Raw genomic sequence first — 12216 nt, 5'->3', positions numbered from 1 at the left:
CTTCTTTACCAATTTGGATTCCTTGTATTTCTTTGTTTTGTCTAATTGTCGTGGCTAGGACCTCCAGTACTATGTTGAATAACAGTGGGGTTAGTAGGCATCCCTGTCTTGTTCCCGATTTTAGGTGAAAAGCTTCTAGTTCCTTGATGTTAAGTATGATGTTGGCTGTGGGTTTATCATATATGGCCTTTATTATGTTGAGGTACTTGCCCTCTATACCCATTTTGTTGAGAATTTTTATCATGAATGGATGTTGACTTTTGTTGAATGCTTTTTCAGCATCTATGGAGATGATCATGTGGTTTTTTTCCTTCTTTTTGTTGATGTGGTAGATGATGTTGATGGATTTTCGAATGTTGTATCATCCTTGCATCCCTGGGATGAATCCCACTTGGTCATGGTGTATGATCCTTTTGATGTATTTTTCAATTCAGTTTGCTAATATTTTGTTGAGTATTTTTGCATCTACGTTCATCAGAGATACTGGTCTGTGATTTTCTTTTTTGGTCCAGTCTTTGCCTGGTTTTGGTATTAGGGTGATGTTGGCTTCATAGAATCAGTTTGGGAGTATTCCCTTCTCTTCTATTTTTTGGAAAACTTTAAGGAGAATGGGTATTATGTCTTCTCTGTGTGTCTGATAAAATTCCGAGGTAAATCCGTCCGGCCCGGGGGTTTTATTCTTGGGTAGTTTTTTGATGACCTTTTCAATTTCTTTGCTCATAATTGGTTTGTTTAACTTTTGTGTTTCTTCCTTGGTCAGTCTTGGAAGGTTGTATTTTTCTAGGAAATTGTCCATTTCTTCTAGGTTTTCCAACTTGTTGGCATATAGGTTTTCATAGTAGTCTTTTATAATTCTTTTTATTTCTGTGGAGTCTGTCATGATTTTTCCGTTCTCATTTCTGATTATGTTGATTTGTGTTGATTCTCTTTTTCTCTTAATAAGTTTGGCTAGAGGCTTATCTATTCTGTTTATTTTCTCAAAGAACCAGCTCTTGGTTTCATTGATTTTTTTTCTATTGTTTTATTCTTCTCAATTTTGTTTATTTCTTCTCTGATCTTTATCATGTCCCTCCTTCTGCTGACTTTAGGCCTCATTTGTTCTTCTTTTTCCAATTTTTATAACTGTGACATTAGACTATTCATTTGGGATTGTTCTTCCTTCTTCAAGTATGCCTGGATCACTATATACTTTCCTCTTAAGACTGCTTTTGCTGCGTCCCACAGAAGTTAGGGCTTTGTGTTGTTGTCATATATTTCCATATATTGCTGGATCTCCATTTTAATTTGGTCATTGATCCATTGACTATTTAGGAGCATGTTGTTAAGCCTCCGTGTGTTTGTGAGCCTTTTTGCTTTCTTTGTACAATTTATTTCTAGTTTTATACTTTTGTGGTCTGAAAAGTTGGTTGGTAGAATTTCAGTCTTTTTGAATTTACTGAGACTCTTTTTGTGACCTAGTTTGTGGTCTATTCTGGAGAATGTTCCATATGCACTTGAGAAGAATGTGTATCCAGAGTTCTATAGATGTCTGTTAGGTCGATCTGTTCTAGTGTATTGTTCAGTGCTTCTATGTGCTTATTTTCTGTCTGGTGGATCTGTCTTTTGGAGTGAATGGTGTGTTGAAGTCTCCTAAAATCAATGCATTGCATTCTATTTCCTTCTTTAGTTCTGTTAGTTTTGTTTCACATATGCTGTTGCTCCTGTGTTGGGTGCATATATATTTATATTGGTTATATCCTCTTGTTGGATTGAGCCCTTTATCATTATGTAATGTCCTTCTTTATCTCTTGTTACTTTCTTTGTTTTGAAGTCTATTTTGTCTGATACTAGTACTGCAACACCTGCTTTTTTCTCCCTATTGTTTGCATGAAATATCTTTTCCATCCCTTGACTTTTAGTCTGTGCATGTCTTTGGGTTTGAGGTGAGTCTCTTGTAAGCAGCGTATAGATGGGTCTTGTTTTTTTGTCCATTCAGTGACTCTGTATCTTTTGATTGGTGCATTCAGTCCATTTACATTTAGGGTGATTATCGATAGGTATGTACTTATTGCCATTTCAGGCTTTAGATTCGTGGTTACCAAAGGTTCCAGGTTACTTTCCTTACTATCTAAGAGTCTAACTTAACTCACTTAGTATGCTGTTACAAACACAATCTAAAGGTTCTTTTCTATTTCTCCTCCTTTTTTCTTCCTCCTTCATTCTTTATATATAGGTATCATATTCTGTACTTTTTGTCTATCCCTTGATTGACTTTGGGGATAGTTAATAAAATTTTGCATTTGCTTCATAATTAGCTGTTCTACTTTCTTTACTATGGTTTTATTACCTCTGGTGACAGCTATTCAAGCTTAGGAGCACTTCCATCTATAGCAGTCCCTCCAAAATAGACTGTAGAGATGGTTTGTGGGAGGTAAATTCTCTCAGCATTTGCTTATCTGGAAATTGTTTAATCCCTCCTTCAAATTTAAATGATAATCTTGCCAGATAAAGTAATCTTGGTTCCAGGCCCTTCTGCTTCATTGTATTAAATACATCATGCCACTCCCTTCTGGCCTGTAAGGTTTCTGCTGAGAAGTCTGAGGTTAGCCTGATGGGCTTTCCTTTGTATGTGATCTTATTTCTTCTCTGGCTGTTTTTTACAGTCTGTCCTTATTCTTGATCTTTCTCATTTTAATTACTATGTGTCTTGGTGTTGTCTTTCTTGGGTCCCTTGTGTTGGGAGATCTCTGGATCTCCATGGCCTGAGAGACTATCTCCTTCCTCAGGTTGGGGAAGTTTACAGCAACTACCTCCTCAAAGACACTTTCTATCCTTTTATCTCTTCTTCTTCTGGTATCTCTATAATGCGAATATTGTTCCACTTGGATTGGTCACAAGTTCTCTCAATATTCTTTCATTCTTAGAGATCCTTGTTTCTCTCTGTTCCTCAGCTTCTTTGTATTTCTCTTCTCTAGTTTCTATTTCATTTATTGTCTCCTCCACCGTATCTAACCTGCTTTTAATACCCTCCATCGTGCTCTTCAACGATTTGATCTCCGACCTGAGTTCTTGGATGTCTTTCCGTACCTCCATTAGAATGTTGATGATTTTTATTTTGAACTCCCTTTCAGGAAGAGTCACCAGGTCCATATCATTTAAATTTTTCTCAGGAGTTGTATTAGTAATTTTACTCTGGACAAGGTTCCTTTGGTGTTTCATGTTTGTATATGGCGCCCTCTAGTGTCCAGAAGCTCTATTCTGGAGCTGCTGAGCCCCTGAAGCAATGTTGGGGGTTCCAGGGGAGCGGTACTGCCTGGGGGGAGGAAAGAGGTGTTCCCGGCCTCCCGGCTGCTGTGCCTTTCTCCATTGCCTGAGCCAGTGGGCCGGTCACACAGGTATGTTTTTGTCCCAGAGCAGCCAGATATGGATCCCTGCTTTCCACAAGCAGCCAGAATCCCAGTCTCCCCAGGATCTCTGCCTGTATTAGCTTTCCAACCCCGTAGTCATGCAAGTCTCATGAAAGCACCATGAAATGTAGGTTTGTGCTCCCAGCGCAGATCTCCGGAGCTAGGTATTCAGCAGTCCCAGGCCTTCCACTCCCTCCCTGCTCCATTTGTCTTCCTCCTGCCAGTGGGCTGGGGTGGGGGAGGGGCTTGGGTCCCGTGGAGCCACAGCTCTGGTACGTTACCCCATTCAGTGAGGTCTGCTCTTTTCTCCAGGTGTGTGCAATCTGATGCTGTCCTCTTTCCTGTTGCTCTCAGGATTAGTTGCGCCAACTGTATTTTCTAATTGTATCCAGTTTTAGGAGGAAGCCTCTGTCTCTCCTCTCATGCCGCCATCTTTAATCCGAATCTAGCCTGTGTGTTTTAAAGGTTTGAAGAAATGGAATCCTTTCCAGAGTCTTTTTGAGAAGACAATATTCATGATGTGCATCTTCCCATTACGGATGATGATAAAGAAGCTGAATCTCTAGCATCTCTGTTAGGGCCACCTTAAAGAGCTGTGAGAAGGCTCTTTGATGTATTGCAGCGTGCAATTCTTACTCAAGGTTTAGATCAATAATCCAACATTTGTTTAGTGAATAAGCCTCTTTTTCCTGCTGTTGTGGAAACCTGGCTCTGCATGGTAATTTTATTTAGGCTTACCAGCTGTGAGAGAATCCATTTGTTTGTGTCTCAGGACAAGATGTGTACCCACTGTAGGAACTGTACTAAAGAGTCTGAAAGAGTATGTGGGATGAAGGGAAGGTCTGAATTAGTGGGATGAAGATGGCAGCACTTTTAATGTTGATTGAGCTCGAAGTAGTATTTGTAGTTGGAAGATGGTGAAGAAGGAAGAATCGGGCTTTAATATGAAAGGTTATGTTTGGATCTATGTGTAACAGGCATCTTTTTTTCTTTTTAATGGGCTGTGGTTTATGATGGTAGCTAGTTAATTTTGGTAGCTACTTGAATTTTGAAATTAAACTACTTTGGCTTTATCAGAGTATTCCTGACACATGGTTGCCTCTTCTTTTTTCTAAATTTTAAAAAGTATTTATTTCTTTACTCTTGTTTCCAATACACTGATATGAAGATGGAGTTATTCTTTAAACATATATTACATTTCATGCTTATCAGCTGTACTTATGACAGGTAATAGCAATGAAAGCATTATCAGATTCCTGAATCTCATAAAAACAAGTTGTACTAATGTTTTTTACTCTCTTAAAATAAAGCACCTAATATTTTTTTTGTACTCATGTCTTCATTTTGAAGCTGCCAACATTTTTAAATTAAAAGGGAGAAAGAAAACAGGAAAGGGTTTTTGAGGTCCTATCCCTTCATTTTGTTGAACCTTAAGTTTAGAGAGGTAAGTGTTGCAGAGTTAGTACATGGTAGAGCTGATGTAAAACCTAGGTGTAGGGACTTAAAAATCTAAAGAAACCAAATTGTCTTCCTTTAATAGTTTCTCTGAGTGGCGCTTGCCGTCTTTCTGCATAGTAATGCATAGCCTTTTCTTATAGAAACAGAGGATATTATCTATTAAAAGATAAATTTGATTTCTATATGAATTCATCTTCACCAATTGTCTAAAATGCCCTGCCTTAAGGAAAAGGCCCTTGTGTAACATTTCTAAGCCTTAAGAGTTATTTTGTATAGTTTCAGTTCAGTTTTATCAAGCCATCTAAGTCACTAGCAAATTTCTAGTGCTATAGAATAGGATATCAACACACAGGGACTAAGGAATAAATAAACCAAGGAAATAAAGTGGGCCTTTTTTGAACCATGAAATAGCATAAGGAAGGCTGTTTAAGTGGATTCTGAATGGAGAGGAGCACTCTGATTCTTTCTCACAGATTTTGACAATTGTATCTTTATAGTTAAGATCTGTCTCAACTTAGGAATTAACACGAAAAATGTATAGAGGATCTTAAACATGGGTAGTACTTTTCTGGAAAGACTTGTAAACAAGGAAAGGATCTCTCAGGAAAGACTGAAGCACAAGAAGAGGCTATGCTTGGTTCTGGGGCCATGCAAATCATTAAGATATATATAGGAAAGAAAATTTTGGTGAGTAGTATTTCCAAATGGGTCAGCTTGGTATTTGTCCCGAGGTTTGCATGTTGGTTTCTTGTATTAGAAGTTAAGTACAGTTTTACAACTCCCAGAATTGTTGTATTTCTTCCAACTGGTTTGGCTATGATTGGGGGACCTCCAAATTGAAATCTCATTAAAAAGATCATACCAAAAAGAGTGATTTAGGTTTGAAAAAGTCAAAGGCTGTATTTTAAGTTTATTTGTATTGATAAATATTACATTAAAATATGAGGCTAAGCTGCAAAATGTGGACCTTGAGAAAAATATAAATGATTTCATACTTAATTCCTTAGCAGAAAATTGGCAATATAAGCTCTGATTCATTTGATATTTGTGTTCCTGGATTGCAAAATCAGTACTTAAAGGGAAGAGAAAGAATAGAAGTGCCCTGGTATTTATTTTTTGCTTTATTTTCCCATGGATTTAAATGCTACAAACCACCTTGAGGATTCTTAGCTCCATTCTTTTATGGTTATATTTCTCTTACTTTTTTGTCCCCATCATTGTGAAGGTACATTAAAACCACTGTCATCATAGCAAGTTCTTATATGGTGTTTACTCTGTGTCAGACCCTGTTTTATATGCTTTACTCATTTAATTATCACAATGAGCTCATTTAGGCAGAGATATGTAGTGTATCCCAGGATCATACAGCTATTAAGTGATGGGACTAGAACTTGAACCTAGCCAGTTTCTGTGCTTCTAATACTTAAACTCTATACTTCCTTTCAGATGTAATTTCCAGGTTCATTCCTATGTAATGCTTGAATGTTGAGGGTTTTGAGGGATGTTATTAGACTCCCACACTCTTGTCCGGGCAATTGAACCAGTCTCTCAACTTCCAGGATAGAACTCTATATCACATAAGCCTGTAATTCATCATAGTCAAGAATACAGAATAACCATTTGGGGAGTGTGAGGAGGGGAAACTTGTGAACCAATCATATGGTTTTTCTTCTTTAGTCTGTTAATATGGTGACATACATTGGTAGTTTTTTAGATGTCAAACCAACCTTGTATTCCTGGGATAAAATCTACTTGGGTATGTATATTACCTTTTTTTAGTACAGTGCTGGGTTTGATTTGCTAATATTTTATTAGTAATTTTTACATCCATGTTCATAAAGGATATTTGTGTGTGTGTGTGTGTGTGTGTGTGTGTGTGTGTGTGTGTCTTCTCTTACAGTGGCCTTGTCTGGATTTGGTATGAGTTGGGATCTGTTCACTCCTTCTCTTTTTAAGGGCTTGTGTAGGATTCCCACCATTTTCTTGTTTGTAGAATTCAGTGGTCTAGCCATCTGTTCCTGGCATTTCCTTTAGGGAAGATTTTAAATTGTGAATAACGTTTCATTAATAGGTATAAGAACATGTTTTTTTGTGAGTTGTTTAAATAATTTGTGTTCTTCAGAAGAATCAGTTTCACATAAGTTGTCAAATTTATTTACAAAAAGTTATACATAATATTTTCTTGTGATATCTGTAGGATCTATAGTGATGTCCCTTTTTGTTTCTTCATATTATTGGTATTTTTCTTTCTTTCTTGGTCACAGGTGTTTATTAATTTTATTAATCTTTTCAAGGAACCAACTTCTTCTTTGTTGATTTTTCTCTTGTCTATTTCTAATTCTTTGATTTTCACTCTTATTTTTTTCCTTTCACTCTCTGCCTGTTTGCAGGGAAGTCTAAATAATTGATTTTAGACTTTTCTTCATTTTTGATATAAGCATTCAAAGCTATAAATTTGCCTTCATGCATTGCTGTAGCTACATCCCACAAATTTGACATATTGTATTTTCATTTTAATTTATTTCAAATATTTTCTAATTGTGATTTGTTGTTTAACTCATGGGTTATTTAGAAGTATGTTTTGTTACCAAATATTTGGAGGTTTGCCAGGTAGTTTTCTATTATTGATTTTACTTTTCTGTTATAGTCAGAGGACATACTCTATATACTGTCATTTCTTTCAACTTATTGAGACTTGCTTTATAGCCCAACACAGAAGGTAAAATGTTCATATGAATTTGACAAGAGCATATTGGTCTAGCATTCTTTGTCAGTTGAGTTGATTGTTAGTGGTACTAAGTTCTTCTATACCCTCACTCATTTTCTAATTGTTATTCAGTTGCTAAGAGCAGAGTGTTCAAGTTTCCAGCCTTAATAATGGATTTGTCTATTTCTCTTTTCAGTTCTGTAATACTTTGCTGCATGTATACTGAAACTCTGTTATTAGGTGTTACTGTTTTATTGACCTCTTTATCATTATATCCCTCTTTATCCCTGGTGATAGTCCCTGTTCTAAAGTTCTGAAGTCTCTTTTGTCTGGTACTGATATAGCCATCCCAAATTCATTATGATTAGTGTATGCATGGCATCTTCTTCTCTCCTTTTACTTTTAACCTATGAACTTTATACAGGCAGTTCTCACTTCACACTGTTCCTTGATATCTGAGATTTGATCTCAGTTCAGATTGTGCAAATTGAGGACTGCTAGCAATTTAAAGTTGATTTCTTGAAACATGGTAGCTAGTCTTGTGTTTGCTTTATTTTTCCCGTCTGAATACTCAGCCTTTTAAGTGGGGTATTTTAACTATTTACATATATTGTAATTATTGATACAGTTTGTTTTTATTTGTCTCAGTTTGCTTTTCTGTTTTCATTCTTTTCCTGCATTTGGATTAATCCTATACTTATAGGACAGTGCAAATATTGATTTATTAATTATACCTGTTTGGTTTATCCTTTTGAAGTTGGTCTAGAGTTTATAGTGTACAGCTTTATCACAGTATACTTTCCAATGCTATTATACCACTTGATACGTAATTTAAGAATTTTACAGCAATATACTTGTATTTTCATTTTCCTCTTCCCTTCCTTTGTTCTATGGTTATCATAGATTTTATTTCTATAGATGTTATAAACCCCACATACATTGTTATTATTTTTTGCTTTAAATAGTCAATTATCTTAAAAATTCTTTTTCAAACAAAAAAATATATCTTTGTTATTTATCTACATATTGAATGTTCCTGGCAATCTTTATTCCTTTATGTAGTCCTCAATTCTTAGCAGTTATGGATCCCAATTTGAAAAATATTGCAATACATTATAAATGTCTAGTACTAATAAAGTAGCCAGTATTATGTCTGGGGAATGGGATTATAATGGCTTTCTGGTTATTTTTGGAAGTTCTGCCTGTTTTTTTTTCCTTCAAAATTTCTGTGTTTGTTTTTCATTACATTTAGAAGCTCCCATCAGGACTGAAGCAGACGTTCTGGCCGAAGACCAGTTTCTTCATAACAGTACTCCTAAGAGACCAAGTCAAGATATTAAAGTGACCGTTAGAAATTTCTCAGAAGTCAAGCATGAAAATCAAAAGAAAAGTTTTAAAAGGATAAACCCTAAAAGGAAAAAAGGTTATCACAACTATCAAACATTATTTGAACCAAGAACTCACCATCCATATCTGCTGGAAATGGTAAATGATTTTTCTTTACATTCTATTTTTGTGTTTTTCTCATTTGTGAGAATAGAGTTCATGCATGTGTGCACATATGTGTGTTTAAAGGTCACCAGAGACATGCTTCTTGAAGAATCATCTGTGTATCTTAATGTGGAAACTGCATTTGGCACAGGGCTATGTTCAATAAATGTGGCATAATAATTTTCAGAACTGCTTAAAAGAATCCAGGTTTAACTGGGTGGTAAGGAAAGATGTATTGAGGTGTAGTGACATTTTTAAAGTATTCATTGAAAGCACAGCTAAATTGGATGGTAGGCTGATGGGAGAAAAATGAGCTTATTTTGTACATGATTGGTTTTATTATCAGTATGGTACGCTAAAAAATCTGTTACTTTTCTTCGGACTATGAAGAGATAGCAATACATATTTTAATTCTGAGTAGTGGACATGCAGCTCTTCAAAGATCCAAGACTTTTTTAGTGAACTAGTGAACTATTGGCATTTGGTGTAAAATCTGTTTTTTGTTTTTTTTGATTTTTTGTTTTTGGCCTTGTCAGTTAATGCTTCTGCTGTAGCTAAAGTGTCCTGTGGCTATCCTTTATGAGGCATTTCATATAGACACACTTTTTTCTTATTAAAATTAATCTGAAATGTTATTTTATAAATTTTGATGTCATATAAAATAAATTCCATGTTTTAAATGTTTATCTTATAAGTGATAAATTAAGTCACTTTTCCATTGAAACGTCCTGTATAGTGTTTCTGAACTACATTAGTGACATAAGAAAATTAATTGGGTAGTCAGTCACTTTATTCTTTTTGGTAAATCACGATTCCTTGATTGTGAATCCATAAATAACAGGGATTTTTAGCTTTCTTTTCATTACAGTAAGTACAAAAATGGGAAGTTAAAAGAGTCCAGGAATGTTGGGATTTTTAAAATTGTTAATTTTACTATTATTATATATACTGTATCTACCAATTTCTACACTGACTATAGATTTGGGTTTGGGAGGGGTCCTCTTTGACATGATCTTTAGATTAAAGGATTGTAGACTTTAAACCCATTTTTCCTGTCCCTTGTTAGATACTCCTAGAAAGGACCCCAAATATGAACTTCTGTGTTGTTTAAAGAGCTAGTCTTGGTATAAGTTAAAAGAAAATGTGCTTGTGCAAAATAATAAATATAGTATACATCTTTACTATTCGGTGTTCTTCACATAGATAAGGCACACATGCTATTTTAGACTGTGTTTATTGGATATATTTTGCTTACCAGCTTATTTTTTTTATTTACTGTTTTTTAGCTTTTAGCTCCAGACATTCGACATGAAAGAAATGTGATTTTGCAGTGTGTTCGGTACATCATCAAAAAAGACTTTTTTGGACTTAATACTAATTCTGTGAAAATTAAAGATAAGTAGGTCTCTGATGTTTCACCATATGTAACTGAAGCATGTGAAACAGTAATATCCTCAAGTTAGTGGAGGAAAACCTTTTTTTAAAAAACTGGATTGGTCATTAAATTATAAGCCTCTTAGGATGTTATGGCGGATTTTCAAGTCTTTCCTTTGAATCTATGCAAATAAATACATAACTGATTTTTAAGACTGTGTCTTTATTGTTGGACTCATACTTAATTTTTGTTGACAGAATTCTACTTTTTATTTGTATATATTGCTGTTGTGTGAAGAAGTCTGCTCTTGGACCATCTGAGAACTGAAGGGTTTAGTAGTAAAGAGAAAAGCTTTAAAAATGTTTAATTCAGCTGAGCAAAGTTGTAGGTTGGGGAGAGAAATACAGTCATTTTATTTTTAATGCAGGAGAGTAAGAGTCAGTCTTATTTATTTATTTTATATTGTAACTTTTATTTATTAATTTTTTTATTTTGATATAATTAATCTACAATTACATGAGGAACATTATGTTTATTAGACTCCTCCATCATCACGTACCCCCCACAAACCCCATTACAGTTACTGTCCATCAGCATAGTAAGATACTGTAGAATCACTAATTATCTTCTCTGTGTTGCACAGCCCTCCCATGCCCAACCCCACATTATACATGTTAATCATAATGCCCCCTTTCTTTCCCCACCCCCCTTATCCCTCCCTTCCCACCCATCCTCCCCAGTACCTTTCCCTTTGGTAACTGTTAGTCCATTCTTGGGTTCTGTGTTTCTGCTGCTGTTTTGTTCCTTCAGTTTTTTCTTTGTTCTTATACTCCACATATAAGTGAAATCATTTGGTACTTGTCTTTCTCCACCTGGCTTATTTCACTGAGCATAATACCCTCTAGCTGCATCCATGTTGTTGCAAATGGTAGGATTTGTTTTCTTCTTATGGCTGAATAATATTCCATTGTGTATATGTACCACATCTTCTTTATCCACTTATCTACTGATGGACACTTAGGTTGCTTCCATTTCTTGGCTATTGTAAATAGTGTTGCAATAAACATAGGGGTGCATCTGTCTTTTTCAGACTGGGCTGCTGTATTCTTAGGGTAAATGCCTAGAAGTGGAATTCCTGGGTCAATTGGTATTTCTATTTTGAGCTTTTTGAGGAACCTCCATACTGCTTTCCACAATGGATGAACTAGTTTACATTCCCAACAGCAGTGTAGGAGGGTTCCCCTTTCTCCACAAACTCGCCAACATTTGTTGTTGTTTATCTTTTAGATGGTGGCAGTCCTTACTGGTGTGAGGTGATATCTCATTGTGGTTTTAATTTGCATTTCCCTGATGATTAGCTATATGGAGCATCTTTTCATGTGTCTGTTGGCCATCTGAATTTCTTCTTTGGAGAAGTGTCTGTTCAGCTCCTCTACCCATTTTTTAATAGGATTATTTGCTTTTTGTTTATTGAGGTTCGTGAGCACTTTATATATATTGGATGTCAATCTTTTATCAGATCTGTCATTTATGAATATATTCTCCCATACTGTAGGATGACTTCTTGTTCTATTGGTGGTGTCCTTTGCCGTACGGAATCTTTTTGGCTTGATATAGTCCCACTTGTTCATTTTTGCTTTTGTTTCCCTTGCCCGGGAAGATATGTTTGTGAAGAAGTTGCTCATGTTTATGTCCAAGAGATTTTTGCCTATGTCTTTTTCTAAGAGTTTTATAGTTTCATGACTTACATTCAGGTCTTTGATCCATTTCGAATTTACTTTGTGTGTGGGGTTAAACAA

General features: G+C 35.5%; 1 protein-coding gene across 1 annotated transcript in view; it reads left to right on the top strand.

Moving 5' to 3' along the window:
- The window catches only part of NUFIP1 (nuclear FMR1 interacting protein 1), a 44121-nt gene extending 33492 nt beyond the window's left edge, over positions 1 to 10629 (top strand). The window contains exons 9-10 of the mRNA XM_017661949.3: positions 8804 to 9036; positions 10329 to 10629. Of these exons, the coding sequence (XP_017517438.2) occupies positions 8804 to 9036; positions 10329 to 10445 (350 nt within the window). The 3' untranslated portion in view covers positions 10446 to 10629. The remainder of the gene's footprint in view (positions 1 to 8803; positions 9037 to 10328) is intronic.
- Positions 10630 to 12216: the final 1587 nt, after the last annotated feature.

This window comes from Manis javanica, chromosome 9 (assembly GCF_040802235.1).
Source record: "Manis javanica isolate MJ-LG chromosome 9, MJ_LKY, whole genome shotgun sequence".
Taxonomy (NCBI): Eukaryota; Metazoa; Chordata; class Mammalia; order Pholidota; family Manidae; genus Manis; species Manis javanica.
Note: the sequence above shows the minus strand (reverse complement) of the source record. Positions and strands in the feature narration are given on the sequence as shown.